At 45.7% G+C, this 23,636-nt stretch overlaps 1 protein-coding gene across 19 annotated transcripts in view; it reads right to left on the reverse strand.

Annotated features, from left to right (window-relative positions):
- GAPVD1 (GTPase activating protein and VPS9 domains 1) overlaps positions 1-23,636 on the reverse strand; it is a 1,092,811-nt gene that overhangs the window by 246,212 nt on the left and 822,963 nt on the right. For all 19 annotated transcript variants that reach the window (XM_069609416.1, XM_069609426.1, XM_069609418.1 and 16 more), the window contains one exon: positions 10,246-10,375. In XM_069609416.1, the coding sequence (XP_069465517.1) occupies positions 10,246-10,375 (130 nt within the window). The remainder of the gene's footprint in view (positions 1-10,245; positions 10,376-23,636) is intronic.

Consider the following 23,636-nt stretch of genomic DNA (forward strand, 5'->3'; position numbering starts at 1 on the left):
ACCAATTCTATAGCTCATTTCTGCAGCATAAGTACAACCTCCTGCTGTAAGATGTGAAGATGAGGTTGAGCAGAATACACGGGAGGAATGCAAAGTGGTGGGTTCTTCAATTCTAGAGAGTGGCCCAACCTGACCGTGTCCAATACTCAACGGTCCAATGTAATTCTCTCGCATTCATCGACGTGTAGGGCAACTCTGCCTCCCAGGACATCTCGAAGACTGTTTATTAATTTATAATGCGCGCCAGACCCAGAGGTAACCGGGCGCAACAGAAAAAGAATATGCAAAGCTTACAATGTTACAGGAATCTAGAATTTACACGGTTACAGAATTTACAATATTTGCAGTGGTGCAGTGATTTGCAGTTTACATAGTAATAATAATTTAATACAGGCAAAATGGTTAAGGACGATTAATATACAGGATGGGTATAGGTAAATTACAAATTATGTTTGGGTTATATACAGATGTTGATCGATTTCTAATACATATATATAGTCCAGTTGTTAGGTTAGGATACAGAGAGAGCTGGTGATTACAAGTTATTAGAGATGATATGTTTGATAAAGTTCCTTCTGAAGTGTGAGAATGGTTGGTCTGCTCTTAGATTATGTGGCAAAGCATTCCACAGTTTGGCAGCTATCACCGGGAAACTAATGCCGCCGATTTTGGCAAGTTTAAATCTTGGTACTGCCAGACAGTTGGAGTTGACAGTTCTTGTCGGTCTGCTAGATATTTTCCTTTTTATTTTGTCCGTCAAGTAGCTAGGAGCTGCATTATTAAGAGCTTTGGAAGTCAGCGATATCATTTTTAGATGGATTTTGTCATCAGTAGAGAGCCATTTATGTTGTCGTCTAATAGAGATGTGCTCCTTTTATTTATGCCAAGTGCAGCTCTAAGGGCATTGTTTTGTAGAATTTGAAGCCTTTGGGTAATGGCTTTGTTGGCACCACTGTAAAGGGCATTACAGTAGTCGAGTCGGTTACATGTGATAATTTTGCCGCAAAAATATCGAGACACAAAAATATCGCCATATTTTTGCGGCGAAATTCACAATGGACCCTGAGAGTATTAAGGCTCTCGCTAGGATCATGCAACTTTCATTGGATAGAAAGGGTTTACCTGCTCTAATTAATTTACAGGTATAGGCTGTGGTTGATGCTAAGGAATTGACCTGTTTAGTGAATGACATGGTAGCATCAAGGTAAAAACCAAGTGTTTTTACTTCCCTAGAGACCTTGATGACATTGCCATCTGTACTGAACGCGGAATAGTCAGGGCCTAATTTATTGATATTGGCCTGTGTGCCCAGAATGATCAGCTCTGTCGCATCATTCAGGCATAGACCACGAGATGCCATCCATGCCTGAATGATGAGATACACTATTCACCAACTCCCTGTCCTCACCATGATCCCCAGAAAGCGGGAGGAGAATCTGTGTATCATCTGCATAGTTAGTGTAGGTGATACCTAGATGGTCCAAATCATCGAAAAGAGGTTTGGTGAATATGTTGTATTGAGTTGGGGAGACACAGGAGCCCTGAGGGACTCCACATGTGATTGGTGTGGGGTCTACTGCTGCCGAAGGGGAAAAGACTCTCATAGTTCTCTCACTCAGAAAGGATTCTATCCATCTAATAGCCTGGGTGGAGAAGTGCGCAGCAGAGTCCAAGTGTTTGCAGAGGACCTTGTGGTCCACAAGATCGAAAGCAGCTGAGAGATCGCGTAAGAGGAGAAGTGCCGTCTTTCCTTGATCTCTCAGTTCATCTATTTGGGTCTTTAAGTCAATAAGGGCTGTTTCGGTTCCATGTAGAGGACGGAGACCAGATTGTCTAGTTCCCAGTAGCTTATGTCATTCAAGGTGTTTTTGAATTTGTGTATAGGCCACTTTGTCCAATATCTTCAATAGAAAAGGTAATTGGGCAGTAGTTGGTAGGGATAAGAGGGTCTAATGTCTGCTTCTTGAGAAGCGGGAGCACCCAGGATTATTTTAAATTGGCAGGGATATTGCCTGTAGAGCAGGAGGCATTAATGAGTTTGGAGATGAAAGGTGATAAATCTCTGGCAGCGTCTTTTATTATCTGTGCTGGGCAGATATCACCCTTACAATTAGATGGTTTAAGGGAGAGGATGATTTTCTCTACCTCTCTTATTGTGGTTTTAGTGAAGGAGAATTTTATTGGTTTGGTCGTTGAGGATAGTATTAGGTGGTGACTGAGGCTGATTAAGAAGGTTTTGTGCGTCTTTTTTGTTGAATTTTATTATGGAGAATGTTTATTTTATTTGCTAGTGCATGTTGGATATCTGCACACCAGGTCTGATCCTTGGTGCAGATGTCTGGTGTGGCAATAGGTGACTCAAGTTCTTTCAGTATGGAAAAAAGTTCCTTCATTCTCGAATTAGAGTTAGCAATGCGATTATTGTAGGAATTACGCTTAGCCAGGCAGACTTCATGTTTATAGTGGCGGGAGATAGAGGTTAGGTTTGCCTTATTCTCATCAGTTGGGCATTGTTTCCAGGTTGATTCACTTTTTCTCTTAGTAAGGCGTAGGGCCTTAAGCTCTGGCGTGAACCATTTATTTAAATGGGCCTTACGTTTGCTTGTTCGCAGTTTAAGTGGGGCAATTTTGTCCATAGTGTCAAGCATGATTTTGTTGTATTCATTAACTAGTGCACTAGGGTCTAGATTGTCCGGCAATGCATTTAAAGTTGGGAGGACACTGTCATGTTCTTTTTGTTTCTAGTAGGGCAGGATGGTGCCGTGGGCAAGGCTATAGTGGATGGTCGAGTGGTTAGGAGATTAAAGGACACCAGTGAATGGTCAGTTCAGGGTAATGGCGAGATGGAAGAGATGGCAACTGTACGTCGGCGACCCAGTCTAGTGTTCTGCCCTTCAAGTGGGTAGGAGTGTTGACTTTTTGGGATAGTCCTAGTGAGTTGAGAGTATTGGCAATGGTCGAAGCGTGCAAGTCTGCTTGGTCATTAAATCCTAGGTTAAAGTCCCCTAGTACCAGCAATTGTGAGGTGGTTTTAACATTATTGGATAATAAGCTGTGCAAATCCTCCTCAAAGGTCCCCAGTGGGCCCGGAGGTCTGTAAATTAGGTGAATGGTTAGTGATTGGGTGTTTATAGGGAGTTTGGCGGTAAAGGCTTTGCACGATTGCAAGGTTTGAGTAGGGGCTAGCCTTAGCAATAAATTTGTTTAGGATATGATGGCAATGCCACCTCTGCGTGAGCCCTCTCGGTCTTGCCTAGTTATAGTATAACCGTTAGGGATGGCCAACATAAGTGATGGCCCTGCTGCGCTATGCAGCCAAGTCTCGGTTATAGCAATGAAGTCCAAATAGGCTTCGGTGATAAGGTCATCTATATCAAGGGCGTGGGCAACTAATGATCTTACATTAAGGCACGCTCCTTTGTAAGAGGGAACTTCTGTTTTCACTTTGATTTGTACTGACCTAGGTAAGCTTCCAGTAGTAGGCTTAGACTCAATTTGAGGGTTTGGGAAATCGAAGTGGTTAGTGGGGCAGGAGGGGGATTGGGAGCATTGCATACCCTATTATGTTGGGAATTCATTTCACGTTTAGTAAAAGGGAGACGTCTTCTGGGCAACTCATGTAGTTTGTTGAGTCTGGCACGTAGTTCATTTCTATCATTCGTTGAGCTAGGCTTGGAGGCATAAACTACAAGTCCTGGTACAACACAGTACTTTGAACCGACGTAGTCAGAGTTGTTACTTGGAATTTACATAGTTGGTTGGATGGGTGCTGACTCACATAGGGGGATTCCACTGTGGCATTCCTTGCTGCTAGTGGCAAGGAATGTGGGCATAGCTATTAAACAATAGATACTACGTAGTCTTGACATTATGCTAGTCTATCACTAAAGAAGTATAGTGGGTTGATACAGTCTAAATACAATTTTGTTATTGTAGCCACCAAGCAGGCAGGTAGGCAAGAGTCAGGAAATCTGGGTGCCGTTTTGCTAAAATAATCAGACAATCTAGATACAATTTGCTAAAAATAGTCCAAAATGTAGCAAGTTTTTAGGCATTCTAGATGCGATTTTGCTATAGTAGACAATCAAGCAGGTTTCAAGATAGTCTGGATGCAATTTACTGAGGTAATCAGCCAAGCTAGACACATTTTGCTGATAGGTCAAGGCGAGGCCAGTTTCCAGTAATGTGCATGCGGTTGTGCCGATATAGGCTTGGGTGTGGATTCCTAGGCAGTCAATATACAACTTTGCTGCTGTAGGTTGTGGCCAGGCAGGTGCTCAAACAGCATTCAATAGAGCTGTACTGCTGTGGGCAGTTGTAAAGTAGGGGTGGGTAGCAGTTATAGCATGTAGGATCAGATGGGCAGAGAAGAGGGTGAATGACTAGAGATACAGCACTCGGGGAGAAAGGCTTGCTTCCCAAGAAAGTAAACTAGTGGTTGTAGTAGTGCGTATGCAGGTTACAATAGGTTAGTTCAGGTTGCAAGTAGAGCGGGCCGTGCTACACCTCGATTCGAATTACCAAAAACAGAGTAAATCACAGTGGATTACACAGCATTTTGATAGGCATGGAGATCATGTGTAAGTGGGGAGGCTCTGTGTTAATGTTTACCATGTTCCAAGTGGTTGGCCAGCTTAGGGAATTTATAGATGTTAGAGGGGTGGACAGTTGAAGGCTATAGCATATAGCAGGAGTTACCTCTATTGTTGTACCCAGCAGGCATCAACTTTCTCCATGTACACGGGTAGAGGTTCTGGGCTCAGGACAGTCTCAGGGCAGTTTCTGGCCTTACCCTCGGGGCCTCTCCAGGGAGGCCCAGCTCACGCCTCCCGGCTTCCGATTGGCCCTTGGCTTGCCTACCCAGCCTATCAGCAAAAGGCTCTTCTCAGCTGTGGAGGCTGAGCATTGTAGATCTGCGCAAAAACACGGGCGGCCATCTTTGAAAGATACACACCTCGTGTATTATAATGGCCTGGCATAGAGCGTTCGGCTCAAATGTGTGCAACACGGCTTTTAAGCATCATGTGTGCATATGTAAGGCAAGCGTGCACTTAATATTGCAATTGTCAGGGCTCCCGCGCATAAAGCGCTAAGAATAGCCACAATGGAAATGCTAAGTTCAATTTGTTAGAGTGGTCTGCATACCTCCGGATGGGCTCTGCTTCGCAGGGGAATGGTGATCAACTGCTCCTGCAGTGATCCAGAGCTCCTGCTCCGGATGAGCTGCGATCATTGCTGCAATTTCGTTTGCTTACCCTTGGTGGAAGAAGGCTGTCCTCCTCTCCTTCTGGATGTTGGAAAATCCCGGCTTCTTTGTGTAGCCTGAACTGCTCGTCTGTATCCTTGTGAGGAGTAAGGGCCGAAACGCTCGCCCGCTTTGTAAAGCTCCCAGTGACCTCGCCGTATCCGAGTCCTCTTTCATGCCTTTGAGGGCTTCATCTATTTTTTTCCCAAACAATTGTTCACCCCGACAGGGCATTTCCAGCACCTTGTAATGGACCTCCGGCCTAAAATCTGTGCACTTTAGCCAGGCCTGCCTCCTTAGTACTACACCATTATTTATCTGCTTGAACCCAGATTCTGTTAAATCTACAGCGATGTTAATGCTGTGAATTGATGCCTCCTCACCTTCACGCACCAGTAGCATGGCTGCCTTTCGGTGTTCTTCGGGCAGATGTTCTAATATGGGGGCCAGGCGATGTCACATTTCCCGGTCGTAGTGTACCATAATCGCTAACGAGTTAGCAGCCTTGACTGTCGTCGCCCCCACTGTTAAGACCTTTACAAAGGCACCTTGCTTTCTAGCTTCACTGTCAGAAGGTGTTGTGCATTTGCGCTGCGTTCTGGCTTTCCTGCTAGCCGCCGCTAACACCGCTGATTCAGGACAAGGTTGTGCAACCAAACACTTTGGCGTAGAGTCCGGGGCCTTGAATTTTTTCTCTAACCTGCCCTTAACTGCAGTCTCCGAAAATGGATGGCGCATGGTAAGCAAGCCTTCTTGCCAAACATGGTCCAGGATCGGAACGGAGAAAACAACTTTTCTTCTCTTTCCCATGTGGTCAAATAAGAAACACTTTCTGTTCTTCCTCTGTGGTCAGACCAAACTCAAACTCAACACAGGCTTTTGCCATCATGGCATGAAAAGCCCCAATGTCATCCGGGGGAAGACTGTTGCGCCGTTCTCCTAGGAGCCTCTATTTCTCAGACTCCCACGTTGGGTCTCTTGATGGTGACGATGAAATGTCCGAGATGGATTCCCTAGGACCTTGGTCCGACTCCGAGTCCTGTAGCTCATCCTCCTTCGGGTGGGAACGAGGAGGTTCTGTTCGCATCGGCCGGGAAACTGGCAACTCGGCTGTGGACCCTGAATGCTAAGGGGCACCTGCCGCGTCGACGATAGGTGTAACCGGAGGCGTACCCATAGGAGGCATTCTAGTATCCAGCTGACTTAAAAAGGGACTGCAGTGTAGATAACACCTGAAGAGACAGCACCGACTGCGGATTCCACAGAGGAGACGCAGGTGGAACATTCGGCGCTCCCGTCGTTGAAAGGCCCAAGCTGAGATTTGTTGGATGAACCACAGGCTCTCGTTCCTCCTCCTCACTGGGGTCGACAACACCACTGTAGAGACCAATAGTGCAGCCGGCAGTGAAGCCGTCGACAACGGGACTCCCGTTGATGGTGCTGGCAGTTGCTGCACAGACTTATCAGGCGATCCTGCCTTTTTCGAGTCTCTGGACAGGTGCTTAGAAGATTGTCTACTCGAGGAAGACCTAGAACGGTCTCCTGAGGAGGGGCGCCTCGAAGAGCCCTTTTTGTCCTTTTTCGAAGATGATTTTTCTGGCTTTCGGGAGTGGTCAGACTGACCATGTTTTGACGATGAAGGAGCCCCTTTCGTGATGTTTCCCCGAAGAGGGACGACTCTTTTCTGTAGGCCGTGGCTTCTTTGCCAGAGGCTCAGCCGACACCGACCGGCGAGGAACTGCGGGGGAAGGCCTCTCTGATGCTAGACTGCGCACCGATCCTACCTCAGATGAAGGGTAGGCCCCTTCATTCAGCCACAATATCAGATGCTGATTGCGGTCCTTCAACGGTTTTTGCGAGAAACCTTTGCAGATGTCGGAGGTATCCGTGGAGTGATGAGAGTAGAGGCACTAGAGGCAGTCCATGTGCCCGTTCCCTTCATAAACCTTTTTCATTCCGCATGGTGCACACAAGCGAAACAACGCTTTCCCTGACATTGGGAAAGAAAGGACTACAACCCACAAAAGTGTGGAAAGCACAAGGTGATCCTGACACTTTGGAGATGGTTGAAATCTGAGGAGAAGCTGCAATGGCGGGTCTATTTATGCCTTATGTCCTATTGGGTGGTGCGTAAGCGTCCCAAAAGGACGCCGATAGGACACTAAAGTGTCTAAGTTTTCCAAAGGAATTAATATTCTAAGCATGTGAAACCATTAAAGATCCAATGCTGGAGAATAAGGGAAAGACTTTTATAGGATTGCGCTTTTTGCCTAGAAAAGAATATAAGTGTTTAAAAGTTACTTACTTGTAAAGAGTTGGTTGGTAACTAACTCAGAGTGAACAGTTACAAAATATTTTACTTACATTGGATGTGTGATGCACTACTCATAAAAGTATGGTTAACACCTTTGATTTCCTTAGAAACTGTTTTGCCAAGCTAACAAAGTAGCTGTGAAGATATATTACTCTCCTGTGATTAGGTTGTGCCTCTTCCCAAAAGTCATGTGTTGGTTTCACCAGATAAGTCCTGCTAGGATAATTGTACGCGTGTCCCCCAACTGGGTCTTGCTTCCCGTGACTTGCTGTTAGCCTGTCAAGAATAAGTCTGTAATAGGTTGTTGCCTACCTAGAATAACTAATTCAGTAAAGTGTAACATTAGGGTTTACTTTCCCTGCTATCTAACCCAGAGTCTATGGTTTTAACTGTCCCTTATAAGTCCTACATCAGTCACTTGTATAGTTGGGAAAGATCTAACCTGGACTCCTTGTGAGATATAAAAGGTATATGGGTTTTACCTAACTTTAGTTAGCCGTGTGCACTCCAAAAATAAGTTAAGAGTTATTGCTCATCTCAATCTGTGTTTCACTGATCCCGAAAGCACCTGTAATTGAATATTACATCCTTAGGTTTTACTCACCTAGCATAAATGTGTGTTATCACAAAAGTCGTTTTACATTTTCACTGTACATGGAATAAGTGTTCCACTATTCACAAAAAGTATATTGTCCAGTTGACTGATTATGTGATTTGTACTGAGAGTCACTGTACAACTGGTAGGGTCTACTGCCCTTGCATTACTGAATGTAATTGTGAAAGTAAACATTGATTTTTAGTCCCAAAGAATAGGTGTGACCTATACTGAATGTGTATGAAAAGGCCGTTGGATATTTCAAATAAGGTTTATAGTTGTGTCTGTGTACCTTCAAGTATCAGGTTATATAATTCTGATTTCATATAATGTGTTGGTGCTTATTTACCCCTAGATTTATCTGAGACTACCTGTATTTAAATAAATCATGTATTGTTACATACATAGTGTTTGTGTTTATTTGGACCATTTTTATTACAATTTAATTTGTACTGATTCTACAGCACTCTCTCCCTCCTAAGTTAAGCATGGCTGCTCTGTCTACGTTACCATGTACTCGGGTGGTACAGCCTTCAACTAAGAGGAGGAGTCTTGTACTCCCTCAGTTGAATGGTTTTGATGAAGTTGGTGGCATTTCAGAAAAACTGTCCTAACAAAAAGCTTGCAGGCTCGACAATGGCCCTCGTGATCCCGTGCAAGACAAAGATTGCACACCCACGGCTTGTCTATCCAGTGCAATTTCTTGCTACAGCTAGGGGAACATTTAAATGGAGTGTTTACCATAGTGATAAGAAAAGGCAGCCAGGCGAAAAAGTGTAAATGGGAATATCCATTCTCTAATGTCCACCCCCCCACTCTCCCTACTGTTTGGGCCGAGGCCCAGTGCGGCCTTCGAAGGCCGATGGCCTCCGTCGATGCAAGTTCTATGTTCGACGGTTGTCCCTTTTCACCGTTGTCGAGATATAAACGAAGTTGGTGATGGAAAGGATAGGAAGAGTAAACTAAATCTAATTGGAATAATCAATAGCGTTAGCCAAAAACAATCTAAGGGACCTCGACGCGTGAAGGACCATGGGTACAGTGGACATCACACTATGGATAGTATTACTGGCACACCCTGTCGATGTCCCTTTTTGTGTTTCGAAACTCTGCGGCTTCAACTAGAAGTCGTCCTATGCATAGCATGTGATCTAACCAGATTCCACAAGCCTCCGATATAGATAGACACACACACACACACACACACACACACACACACACACACTACCTCAAACTTTACAGCACAAACTGAGCAGGGCCTGGGGTCATTTGATTGTATGAAATGCAATCAATAATGATTTAGAATTCAGTGAGTGTCAAGACTTACACCAAGCAGTGGTTTTAGAAACTTGCCACAAGGCTCCATACTAAACAAAGTTACTGCACCCAGGCGTTCCAAACAGACCGGCACAGGAAGAACAATACCACAGTGAAGCATAATTGCCTCCGATTAGACATTCACCACTGCAGACCGTGTTCCACAGCAGGACAGTGGGCAATTACACAAAGGGAAGAGGGCCCACCACTTTGACCCACAGAGTAAAAATAAAAACACAATCAGTCTTAGACAATTCACATCTTCTGACCATAACATTTTACAGTAGCTGTTTACAACTGTCTAGTGGAATTTGGGACTTGCAATCAACTGATAGAGCTAGCAAAACACATTACTCGAAAACATTTGGATGCACATGGCCAATGGCATATAGTTACGGAATTTAAGTTGAGAAACCCCCTGGCAACATTGGGGTACTGATTAATTTCAATATAGACACACCAACTACTAACTGCAGTGACAGGCACAGCTTTGCACTGAAGCATACACAAAAAGACTCTGCACAAACCCTCCCCGTAGCATATTTATCAAGTCTTTTAGGCACCTGGTGGGACGTGTTCTTTTAAAGACCAAGACTACACCTGGCTGCATGTTATTAGCAACCCTTTGCCCGCGGTCCTCCCTCAGGTCTCCTGCGATCCCCAGATGTTTGCTAAACCAGTTTATAGACCCAAGAGCACAAGTTGCACAAGCTGCATCAGAGGCTGAGCATCTTACGATCTGAAAAAACTTTTGACATTCTCTCACGTTTTTACCTGTAAGAGAAAGCAGAATCCATTGGAATAGCCACCTGGCTGGCAGAATCTGGGAGATCGTCAGAAGTGATATTCTGTAGAGCCTCATCCCGCGGGGAATCATGAACACTTTCGCCATCTCCAACACAATCTGAAATGGTACAGTATATATTTGTTAGAGTTTTGCTGAACACTATCCCCTCCAGTCAGAACCAAATCATCTCACTTGATCGGGGTACGGTGGCACAAAGCAATCCTAGTACATGCAGTTCACTCAACATGGAAAGTTTATATTGAAGAGAAGGATTCAACACAGTCAACGGTGGAAAGAATCGATAAGCATTTGCTAAATGCACTACATCAAAGCACAAAGATAGAATACACTTTTTAAGAGCCTTTGACACAACTCGGCAAAGCGAGCGTAAAGACAGGTGAGCTAATTTCACAACATGGCAAAATGATCAGCTGTTGCAGCAATTGGAAGGCATGCAAACCCTTGCAATGAAAGTGCTGATTCAGCACCAGGCAGAAGGGCGCATCTACCGACTGCAGGAATAATGGGAGCAGGTGGGGACAACCCCAAGTGAGGGACACAGGATCACTGCACACAGCCACAGGGACAAAGTCTCGAGGGAAACAAGGGGCACACTTTGTATACATAACAATATGAATGCACAGAACCCTGAGGCGTATGCGCAAGGAAGGCCAAAGCACAGGTAAGCACACCCCAGAGGGATACCATAGATAGACCTTTCACATCAAGCCAGAGTGAAAACACAGTGAACATGCCGGAGTAGAGGGGTGGGGGAAGCTGAACTATAGTAGCTCATCTCCAGCAGACCACAGTCGCTGGAAACAGCACCGGACGACACAAACAAGATTGGCGAGCCAGTCCCATGGTAATTTGTGAGAGCTGGGGAAATCTACCTCATCCAGGGAGACACTTCGATAACACCAACAGCGGTTTTAAACAGACCTTTGGCTGTTAGGGATGGGAACAAGGATGTGGAAGGAAGGGTGTTAGGCAAGAATTGATATAGTAACACTGTGTGAGACTACACACCCGTCTAATTGTCATTAGGTAACCCACCTTTTGGTATAGGGTTGTACTACACAAGTTCGTAGTGTAACTGAGCAGCCAGGCCCATCTCAAGTGGGGTAGTTGTGAGCTGTCGAGCTGTAGCAATGGAATTCACAAATACAAGTAACCAAGTACTTAGTTTCAGTTATAAATATTAATTTAACATCAGTTTTAAATAAGCGTTCATTAAAAAGGGCAAGATATGTAACAATCCAATATACTTTAAAAAACGTTTCCAGAATCAGCATAATTTAGTAGATCATCTTTAGAGATGCTTTTTACATCCATCCATCACCCAGAGGGGACTTCATTCGCAAGGACATTAATGGCATTTATATATCACTAGTACACTTTTCATACTCTGAGGTTGCAGAAAGGAAAGGTTAAAGGAAGGACAAATGTTAAAACAGGTTCTCAGTACAAGTGAGGACAATTACTCTTCCAATGAGATCTAAACCAGTCTTTCCCAGCAATAACAGTTTAAACACAAGTTACCACATCTGAGGGACAGAAATATCAAAGTCAATGGACTAGAAGAGTCTGCAGGGAGCCAGGACAGCCTAAGTCAAATGGAGCACAGACTATAGAGATGAGGCACTTCTAAGATAGTAAATGCCTTGCACAATGTTAGAGTTTTGTAGAAATCACTTGTAGGGTCACAAGCTGTTACACTTGTGGAAAGCGAAGTTGAAATCAACTCTAAATTAGCCACTGCAAGTCTCAACTGAGAAGAGCAAAGCTATAGACACTGAGGTAAGTACCCCAAGTCTGAACAGTAGCTCTGGTTTAAAGAAGAGTGGTCCAGCTGGCTTCTGACCTGTTGCAGCGATGCAGGTCCTGGGTTCCTGAGCCTCAGTCGTGGGGACAAGAGGGAGAACTCCTGCAGGAGCAATTTGGAGGTCGTCGGCAGCTACAGGCTCTTTTCAGATCAGTGGCTCTTTGCGGTTTCAGCGCGCAGTAAACAGCACCACCACAGATCTTGGATACCGGTTAGGCTTCCTTCATTCCTTGTGTCCTGCACTCTGGTGAGGGGACTCGAGCTCTGGTCGTCCTGCATCTGGAGGGTCCTGAGGAGACTCCTGGAGTTTCTGGCAGGATTGCAGACGTTGCACTCGACTACGGATTTCTCGACCCCTGGCCAATGTTCCCTCTAATTATTTTTCTTTATGTGCGGAACCGGTTGGCTGTTGTGCGCACATTATTTTCCATGTGCGCAACTGACTAATGCGGTAAGCCACTTTGTGAGCTTCCATTGCAGAAAAGTTTGGAAAGGAATTTCCTCTTCCCAGCCACTGCAATTCTTTAAAAATCTAACAACACTTTTTCAAAACACATAGGCTAAAATAAGTCATATGTGATTACACAGAAAACTCATCAACTAGTCCAAGACTTCAATATCTGCCACAGTACCTTGCAAACGTACTTCTGTGCAGAGAAAAATGGGCCTGGAGTGGAAGAATTGCCTCCAGGAAAATCTGCCTCCAGGAAAATCCTGGAGGTAAATCCTCCAACTGAAAGCCGAAATCGTCAGAATTTATGCTGTGGTAATTCCGCCAAAAAGTCTCATTGAGTCCAATGGACCGAATATGGACTCAGTATGAATGGGGAATTACACCTCCACCACCAGTTGTAATCCTGCGGAAATTCCTACGGACCAAGTGGCAGAAACAGTAATTTGTTGGGGCGGTATTCTGGCAGATTTACGCCAGGATACTGCCCCAAGTATTAACAAGGCCCTGTATGTTTTATGCCACTGGAAAATCACTCATTTGTATTACAAAACAAAAATATCTCTTAGTTGTGTTCCCAGATATCTTGTGCAAACAATATTTATTCTTAAAGAAATGTTTCTTTGTATTCTGATTTTTCAAAAAAGTGAATTTTATTCTTGATGCGATAATCTCATGGTCAGCCGACACGTGCTTCGACACAAGGCGTCTTAATCAAGGCGTTATCAAGGCTGGTGCGTTATTGTTCATTGACCGTTAGGTAGGTTGGCTCTTGGTGGTGGGTTGGGGTAGGTGGGTTCCACTCCTTGAAAAGGCTGGCTTGTCAGCCTGTTACTTCTGCGAACAATGTCCCTGGCGTTTGTGGCCCTCAAATATCTCTCGTCATAACTGATGTGGCTGTCAAGAAACTCAGATAGAGTACATTTGCTGATGGATTAATGGCAATTAAGAGCAATGTGTCAAAAACATGCTGAAAGGAGTTCAAGTGCCGCTTTAATGAAGTAATTCAAGGGCCAGGAGAACATGCTTCTAATAATTTGTGTAAGGATGATAATTGCATCTGAATAACTGCACCATATGATGATCCAACATTCCTGTGCCTCTGCTTACTATCCACATTACATTCTCCTGTGGGTAGTGATAACACCAGCCTTAGAGCTAAGAGACATATGCACCATGCATTTTTACTCCCTAAAACGGAAAATCTGCCTAACACAAACGAGAAACAATGAACATATCATTGATTCAACCCACAAAGCTCCACTGATAATTTTTTCGAATTAGTGACCAGTAGAACAGTGGCATAGGAAGGTAGGAACTCTAATAATATTAATGCCTGATCTCAAAAGGAATTTTATGGGGAAAGAACATCTTTTAATAAGCAGAAAGTATCCCTATTGGCAAAGCGATTACGTTTTTTTTACTCCCTGAAAAATCATTTGACTCCAAGTATGGAGCAAAATCTGATTAGAGCCCTGCTTGTACCCCTGGCATAGGGAGTGAAATGACAGGGCACATAATAACGTGTATAGTTCTGGCCACCCTTGTGCACCACAGCTTAGATATAATTAAACAAGAGCCTTACTGAGGTTTATTATGGAGCCGTGTTGAAGAAAATAACACATAAATGCCTTTTAAGTTAATTGCATCAATTCATCAGAGATACAACTGATTTAGTGCCTTCTTCTGTAACTTTGGATCCCTCATATGTAAGATGCAGGGAGGTGCTAGAGACTGCACACACAGAACACATGGTTATATTGAAAAGCCCTCAGCAGTTGAGCATAGAAAGAAAAAGGAGGTGCTGTTGTCTAGATTGGTACTAGAATTTCCGATCCTTTAGCAAACACGCTACACATTTCCTTCAGTGTACAGCCGAAAAGTCTGACTTGGTCTTTGAAATTTGCTGCTTTGTTTATCACACGCAAAGAGTGATGCTACCACACATATCCTTCCACGTCCCCAGTGCTTGCCTCCAATACTAGTTGATGGAGCAGTGTAAAAAGTGAGGGATTGTAGCAGTAAACACTCACTGGGATATTTGCAGTCCCACAATACTTTGTAAGCAAGGCATATTTAAATGCCTCAACATATGATGTGCATTTTAAGAATGTCATGACTCTGCACATACACAATTCTTTTGCAGTGCATACAAGATTGTTTGCAATATCCCCACCCTTATATCATTGTGTAGGGTTACACAAGTGCTCAGTGAAAGTGTTTTGTATAGAAGCGAGTTACCATACAATGTGTGAAGGTCTATGCCCAAAGGAACTCTGAACACTTAGAAACGATGCAGATTGTGTGAAAAGCATTCTCCTGTCTGAATATCCGGTGCCCTGATACTATGGACGAGTAATCCCAGGCATAGGCCATACCCATTATCCCTTGTAGGTTAAGTAAATGATATTGCAATGTTGCTCTCCACTTATATGGTAATGTTAGTAATGCTAAAGTAGGAGACGCTGAGCATCACATTTGTCTTTTCAAAATCTTTAGAGGGCAAATTAATATTTGCGATTTATAATGTGTTAACTTACAAGGGGGCCGCTTCAAAGCACTTGCGTGACATACGTACAAAGAAGAGGCAGTGTGGGATTTGGTTACACATCCCAGTAGCCTGCTTACCTACAGTCAGTATCCGATATTTGAGCTTGTTTTTGGATTATATATTGTGGGTGACGCTTTTGGTAAGGAACAATGAGCAACAGAAATTCTGGCGCGTGAACGTTATTCATGTTCCAACAAACATAAAACAAGTTGAGTAGGTACACGTTTGCTAACCTTTCGCAGAGCCAAGAGAGGAAGAGCCAAGGTTGTCCAGTAGCATCCTCATGTACTCATAAGGTAAATGTGTGGTAGAGTCAGGGTTAGGAGTCATGGGTGGGGAGGGAACAGTTTTGATTAATGTGTGCAGGCATATCTTAGTTAGATTCTTCTGTTCATGGAGGCAGTTTTTTCATATTCGTTTTTTAACCTCTTGTGTTGTATTTTGCTGTTAGGGGTTTTAGGTGCATAGTAGTGTAATGCAAATTAGCAGAATATCAAGACTCGGTGCTTATTTTAAGAGAAAGAAAATGTCAGCTAATTGCTGTGGCTTGTGCCTTACTAAATCATTTTGAATAGGTGAGTATTGTCTGTGTGCGCTGCTAAAAATCTTCTGAGCGGCAGCCAGAAAGAAGCTGGGCAAGCGCACATGCGCACAGCTTAGAGGGAACATTGCCCCTGGCACTCAGTTCCTGCAGCAGCAAAGTAGTACAGCCAGTCAAGCAAGATGGCCCAGTAGAGTTTGTCTTGGGGTTAGTTGGTCGCACTAACCCAAGAGAAGAAGTCGTCCCTTCCGAAGCTTCTCTTGCTGATCAGAAAAAGCAGTTTCACCACAGCAGCAGGGCTTCACAGTGCAATTCAAAGGTCCAAGAGGATGCAGCCAGCTTCGTTAAGTTTCTTCGTCGGGTGTTCTTCCCAGTGGTCGACTTTCCTCTAGTCCCAAAACCTTCACCTTTTAAGCAGGTTTCTCCAATTCATGCACAGCCTAGGCTGTCATTCATACAGCAACCCAAGAAAGACCTCAAACGGAAAATGTTGAAAAAAGAAGACCGGGCCATTTTTACAAAATGGTCACCCATGGGTGCTATACTGCAGCTGAGGGTTCAGCCTGCGGTAGACAAGCACAATGGTAGGAAGATTAAACCACTGCCACCAGACATTTAAAGTACTGAGGGTAACATACAACATGTTACATGAGTAGATAGGTGTTAGGCAAGATTGTATGCAGTAACCCTGTGGGAGACTACACCAGTCTTGTCCTCTTGGTATTGGGGAACCCACCTATTGGTATAGGTCTGTACTGCACAAGTTGGTAGAATGGTTGAACAGCCAGACATCTCAAGAGGGGTAAATGTGAGCTGTAGAGCTGTGGCATCGAAATCCACACATACAACTATCCAAATAACACTTAAATAAATAATTATTTTACTTGAAAACCTTTAACGGTCAGTTTTAAATAAGCATTCTTTAAAAAGGTCAATGTTCAACAATAAAAATACAATTCATAACACATTCTCAGAATCAAGTTAAGCAAGTAGATACTCCTTAAAGATGCTTCATACACACTTCCTACACCCTGAGGGGACTTCAATTACTAGGACAGTATTGGCATTTATATGTCACTTTTGCACTTGGTAAAATTCTGAGGTTGTGGAAAGGAAAGGTTACGGGAAGGAAAAAGGTTAACATGTTCTCAGAGCATGTGAGCACTTTTCAATTTCCCAATGAAGTCTAGATAAAATCTTTACCAGCATTAACAGTTTCAAACAAGTGGCCACCTATGTGTGTTTACTCCCTCTGTCCCAACAGGTCATCCCCATCCCTTTGGTCCCCCCGTGATGTTCCCTTGTGCTCTCCCCCCGCCCCCTTCTTGCACACAGGTGTTGCCAGTTTTGATTGATTCTTCTACCCTGCTCCCCCTCCAGCCTACTTCTGCAGGAGTCTGTCCCGATACATTCTGGTTTCACCATCTTGTGGGCAACGCTGGATTTGACTTTTATGGACTTCATTGATTCACGGTGCATCACCCTTTCTCATGGTGGCCCTGAATCGTGCAGTTTCCATCTTCATCTTGTATCCAAGGCTTGCAACATTATGTGTTACTACTGACTTCTGCAATTGTATTCGCTCTCCCCTCTTGCTTCTCCACTCTTTGAATGCTTAACTCTCTCTTCTCTCCCTTTCTCCCCTTTCCTATCTCCTATGCACTTACTCTATCAGAATTGTTCCTGGACCTAGTAGGATAGCAACCAAGTGTGTCTCCTCCCCCTCCTCTTACTTGTCCCCCTCCCCCCAATAGCACTATCTGAAATGTCAACAGGCCTAGTACGATAGTCGCTTGTTTTGTTCCTCCCCTCCCTTTCTGCACCCCTCTCCCTCACCTTTTGTTTTCTCCGGCTCTACCAGAAAGGCCTAGTACGGTAGTCGTCTATTTCCATTTCCTTCCCACACTCCCCCTTCCTTCCTGATCTATGTCTTAGCTCCTGCACTATCTGGAATGTCTTCAGGCCGAGAACGATAGTTAATTTCATATCCTTTTTTTAAAAACTTTTTTTTATTTTAACTTGCACAGGCATATCAACATTGCTTCAACTTCACATTATTAACATTGCAATTATTCCACATCGCATATGCTGGGTACACATCACATTAATCATTACAATACATCTGAACCTTCTTCTCTTGTAGCTTGGTCCGATAGGTATTGCCTGTATTCATATCCTTACTGTTCATGGCCTGCAAGAATGCCATTGTATTTTCCTTTTTTCCCTCCCTTGCCTTGAAGTGCTGCCTTGAAGTGCTTTGAAACACATTGTGTATAGGAGCTATATAAATAAACTATCAAACTATGAGGGACAGTTAGAATCAAAGTCAATGGGATAGAAGAGTCTGCAGGGGGCCAGGACAGCTAAAGTCAATTTGAACAATGTTTATGGAGTTGAGGAACTTCTAAGATAGCCCAAAAAGGCTTGCACAAAGTTAGAGGATTGTACAAAATCACTGTTGGGCCAAAAGCTGTTACGCTCGTCAAAGGTAGAGCAGAGGTCAACTCTGCAAAAAAGCAGCTACTGCAAGTCTCAAGTGAGATAATGCAAGCTACAGACAAAAGAGGCAAGTACCCCTTAGTCAGCATAGTACCTTAGGTTTGAAGAAGAGGATCCAGCTGGCTTCTGTTCTGGTAGCAGGGGTGCAGACCCTGGGTTCCTAGGCCTCAGTCGTGGGGACAAGAGGGAGGACGTCTGGAGGACTCATGCACTGCAGTTTGAAGGTCAGCAGCAGCTACGGGCTCTTTTCAGTTCAGCGGCACTTCGCGGTTTCAGCTACCGGCAGATAGTATCACTGCAGATCTTGGCCACTTGGTGGACTTTCTTCGTTCTGAGTACAGCACTCTGGTGACTCGAGCATGGGTCGTCCTGCTTCGTGAGGGTGCTCAGGATCTAGCTGGAGCTTTGCACTCGACTACGGATTTCTCGACCCCTGGCACTCGGTTCCAGCAGCAGCAAAGAAGTGCAGCCAGTTGGGGAAGGTCTTCCAGCAAAGTTTGCCTTGGGGTTAATTCGTCCCACTAACCCAAAGGAAGAAGAAGTCCTCTCCTGAGCTTCTCTGGTCGATTCGGAAAAGCAGCTTCAGCACTGCAGCAGGGCTTCACCAGGCAATTCAACAGTCCAGGAGGATGCAGCAAGCTTCTCTTCACAATTCCTTCCTCAGATGTTTCGTCCAGTGGGCGTCTGTCTTCTGTTCAAGAAGCCTCACCTTTTATGCAGGTTTCTCCCATTCATGCACAGCCTAGCTGTCACTCGCACAGCAGAGTGGCTGTCCTGCAAGAACAGCCAGCCAGCCAGCCAATCAGCACTGAGTGCATTCGGGTTACCAAGGAGACCAAGGACAGGGAGTTCGGGCACCTCCCCTGCTTCCTGCCATGCCAGGCACACTAGCGCCAGAGGCGGGTTTCAGTACTGAAGCATGCCGATGCATGCAAAAGGGTTAAACTCGGTTTGGTGCGCGGAGTAAAGCCCAAGAAAGACCTCACAAACAGAAAATTGTGAAAAAATAAGACCAGCACCATTTTGACACAATGGTCACCCATGCCTGCGGTAGAAAAGCACAATAGTAGGAAAATTAAACCCCTGCCAACAGCCATTTAAAGTAGTGAGGGTAAGATAACAAATGTTACATGAGTAGGTAGGAAAAGGGGCTACTAAGTAACTCCCCAGCACTCCACATAAGATGGTGAGTGCTGGACCTACAAAGAGAAAAGGTAAGTAAATTCAATTTCATTTTACGATTGTTGGGAAAGAACAAGTTTCTTACCTGTAACTGTTCTCCCGCATGTATCTGGCATGGATTCACATGCTCATGGATATTCCCCATCAGGCCGGGAATCCTCTGTAAAAGAAATAACTGTCTCTTTCACTTATAAACTGACCCCGATTTCCCCGGGTCCGGTGCTCAAAACAAATTTTAAACTAAATTATATTAAACTTTCTCCTATAAACCAATCATTGAGATCTGGGTCACACTGCCCTCTCCCCAAGCGCCCCCCTCCGGCAGCCATCTTCACATTTGGTAGCAGGTAAAGTGGCAGTGTGACCAAGAAGAGCCGCAGAGGGGCAGGAGGGAGGGTGCGCACGTGAATCCATACCAGAACCATGCGGGAGAAGAACAGTTTCAGGTAAGTAACTTGTTTGAACTCCAGCATGGGTTCTGGCATGGATTCACATGCTCATGAATAAAGAATACATAGCAGTACATACATACACAACCACAGGAGGTGGCAAGGCTCAACAGAAGCAATTACTCTTACCTCACCAGTTTCACCTTCAGGCGAATAGGTTGGCAGCACTGCTTGCCCGACCTTGGGCTCCTCTCTGGAATCCCTGTTGAAGTAGAATTTCGTGAAGGTGTGCATAGACCTCCACGTAGCAGCCCTGCAGAGGTCCAGCAGGGGCACACCAGATAGGAATGCTGTTGCAGCGATCGCTCTAGTAGAATGGGCTCCGACAACCAGGCAGCGGTCGGTTTGCCAACTGGTGACAATGAGTGATGCAGCCGGAGAGCCACCTGGAGATGGAAGCCTTGGACAAGGCCTTCCCATGGTTCACAGGACCAAGGTTCACAAAAAGTTTAGATGTTTTCTGGAAACAATTTGTGCGGGCCACATAGAACTTAAGAGTACGCACCATATCCAGCGAATGCAGCGTCCTTTCAGCCGGCGACAAAGGCGTCAGAAAAAACACAGACAAAGGTTAATTGAGACGGAATTTTGACTGAACCGTCTGCATGAAGGAGGTGTGCGTCCACAGCACCACACTCGGCATGAAGGATGAAGGAGGGGTGCGACCGGAGCACCACTCTCGTATCGTGGAAAGTCAGATAAGGCTGCTTGCAGGACAGGGCCTGGATCTCACCTACTCTCCTGGCAGAGGTGTTAATCACGAGGAAAGCAGACATCCAAGAAAGGTAGTTGAGAGGGACTTGATGCATAAGCTCGAAGACCCCCTTCCCCCCCCCCATGAGCCTTGTCAGAACCACTTTGAGTTCACACGCAGGGACGGGCGCCGTCACCGGCTAGAACGATCGAAATAGTCCTTTAAGGAGCTCCTTGACGAGACAGTGTGACCAAAGACGACTGTCCTGGAGACCTGGTGTAGCAGGAGATAGCCGCCAGATGAACTGTGATGGAGGCGTGCGCCGGCCCAGCCTTAGCCAAAGACAACAAGTACGGAAGGATCTAAGGGGGCGTGGCCCTCAGCAGGTTGATCTTCTCCGACTGGCATCAAGTCGCAAACCGTTTTCCCTTGTGCCCGTAGCACTTAAGAGTTGATGATGCTCTGGCCCTGGCAAGGACCTCCCTGCAGTCCGCGGGCAGCTCGTACCCACCAAACTCCAAGGCTGCAGGTTCAGCAATCCTGGGTCGTGGTGCAGGATTGCGCCTCCTCCTCCGGTAAGCAGATACGCGACCACTGGTAGATTGACTTCAGCTGACATCAACAGTCTGAGAAGGTCCGGGTACCAAATCCGCCTCAGCCACGCCAGAGCGACAAAGCTCATCTTGCACCAGCACTGTTGGGAGTTGAGTGATTACTCGTAGTAGCAGAGGTAACAGCGGGAACACGTACAAGAACAGACCATACCGTGGGAAGAATGCAACCCCATGCTCCCCGGTTGGTGGAACCTGCTGGTAAATGCCCGGCACTTGGTGTCTGCCGCCGTCGTAAAGCGGTCAATCTGGGGCATGCCCCACCTGAAGAAAATGTTGTCCACTTGGTCCTGATGAAGTTCCCACTCAGGGCAAGAGTGTAGCTCCCTGCTGAGAGATCACGGACAGTGTTTTTGACTCCCACCAGGTGAAACCGAATGAGAAACATCCCCTGGGCGACGGCCCAGTGCCACAATTCCTGCGCCTGTCTGGAGAGCAATGGGGATCTGGTGCCCCCCTGCTTCCTGATGTAAAACATTGTGGTATTGTCCGTAAAGACCCTCACCACTTTGCCCTTGAGGGAAGAAAGACATTTCTTGAGGGTCCAAAACACTGACCGTAGTTCCAGGACGCGGATGTGTAGTTTCTCCTACGGTAGCCACAAGCCACTGGCTTGGAGATGTCTGGTGTGGGCTCCCCAGCCCTCCAGGGAAGCGTCCGCCATGACCGTCCCCGGGTATGGCGGGCTCTGGAAGTCTGTGCCCCCGGTGATGTTGGAGCGCACGCCCCACCACCTTATTGCTCGACCGAACTCCTCGTCAAGCACAATCCTGTCCTTGAAGCTTCTGGACACCTGGATCCAGCTGGCGTCCAGGAATTCCTGGAGAGCCTGATCAGGTAGATACATGACAACATCATGCTGAGCAGCAACTTGATGGTCCTCACCGTGGCGATCTTCAGTGCCAACAGCCGTTGCACCTTGCCCAAAATGGCAGCTATTCTCTCTTCAGAAAAGGCCACCAGGCAGGACACAGTTGAGCCTGGACCCCAGGAACAGCGCATCCTGCGATGGAACCAAGCAGGACTTTGGATAGTTTACTGAGAACCCCAGATCTGTCAGCAGCCGGATTGTCCTCTCAGTGTGATCGACGACTATGTCCCTTGACTTGGCACGGATGAGCCAGTCATCGAGGTATGGGTACATATGTATTCCCTCTAGGCGCAGATGGGCTGCCACTGACGCCAGGTACTTCATAAAGACTCTGGGCGCCGACTTCAGTCCGAAGGGGAGAGCCTTGAACTGGTAGTGTCTCCACTGTATGAAGTGCAGGAACTTGTGATGTTTTTCTGAGTGGGGACGTCGACGTATGCGTCCTCTAGACCCCGCAACAACAGAAGTCCCCCTCCTCCAGTTGGCCGAGCACGTGCTGCAACATGACCATCCTAAATTTTTGGGACTTGGTGTACTTGTTGAGTCATTGTAAATTGCGAAGGGGTCTCAAGCCCCTGGTCTTCTTTCTTTCTTTCTAAGTATCTGGAGTAAACTCTGGAGCCCCAGAGCCGCTTTGGAACCAGCCCTATCGCCCCCCTTTTAAAACATGGACCGAACCTCCAGCCGCAGCTGAGGGATGTGTGTTTCCTGCTGGGCCACAGGTGGTATCCGAGGACACTTTCGCTGAAACGCCAAAGTGTGTCCGTGGGCGAGAGCGTCCAGCATCAATCGATTGGTGGAGATGTTTTCCCACACACTGAGGAAGTTTGCCAGTCGGGTTCCCACTGGGGTGCAGGGTCCAACACCTTGGTCGGTTCAGTCCTGCAAGGAGGCCGGCACGCCGCCTTGGGAGCCTTGATGACGACAGTGGCCACCTCCAAAGGCCTTGGAACGATCCCCATTAAGCTTCCTGGGTCGTGGAATGGGAGGGTTGTGTCAGGGCTGGCTGGAGTAGGTGGACTGGTAGCAGGAAAGGGCCTGTAGTTATTCACAGAATAGGAAGCGGTTTCTTAAGTATAAACATTGTTGGTTGCCCAAGTCAAGATGGAGGGAAGGAAAGCTTATCCGATTTGTTTAAGGAACAAGGTTATTTTTGCTTTGTCTGATTGGTGGAAAGAATAATGGGATGGATTCTTCGTAGGTAAGCAAGATTCTAAACTGCCTTTCATCCATAGTAATTCAGTGGCTGGTTGTACATTTATTAATCTCCTTAAGTAAAGCCTTTCCGGAATTCAGAGAATCCATTAAAGTAGTAAGAAAACCGACTGCAGTAACAGTGTGAGCTTGAAGACTTTAGGTGGGATTGTTCCTTTTAAAGTTCATAGACTTTCACAAAGAATTTTCAATCTAAAATAGGAACGTTGTGAATGAGAAACCTTGAGACAAGAGAATAATGAGAAGACATTTGTTGAATGACTGATGCGAAAAGAGAAAACTTCAGCATCTGTATATGAAATACATTACTCACCGTAATCGTATTTCTTGTGCTTGTATCTGCTTAGATTCACATGCTATGCATAGGCCGACATCTAGTGGAAGCTGCGGAGTATTACAGTTTTTCGAAACTCGAAAATGGATGTCGAAAAGGGGCGTGCCAGTAATACTATCTCTATTGGGACGTCCCCTGTACCCATGATCCCACAC

The sequence above is a fragment of the Ambystoma mexicanum genome, chromosome 8, assembly GCF_040938575.1.
Source record: "Ambystoma mexicanum isolate Mex_15411 chromosome 8, UKY_AmexF1_1, whole genome shotgun sequence".
Taxonomy (NCBI): Eukaryota; Metazoa; Chordata; class Amphibia; order Caudata; family Ambystomatidae; genus Ambystoma; species Ambystoma mexicanum.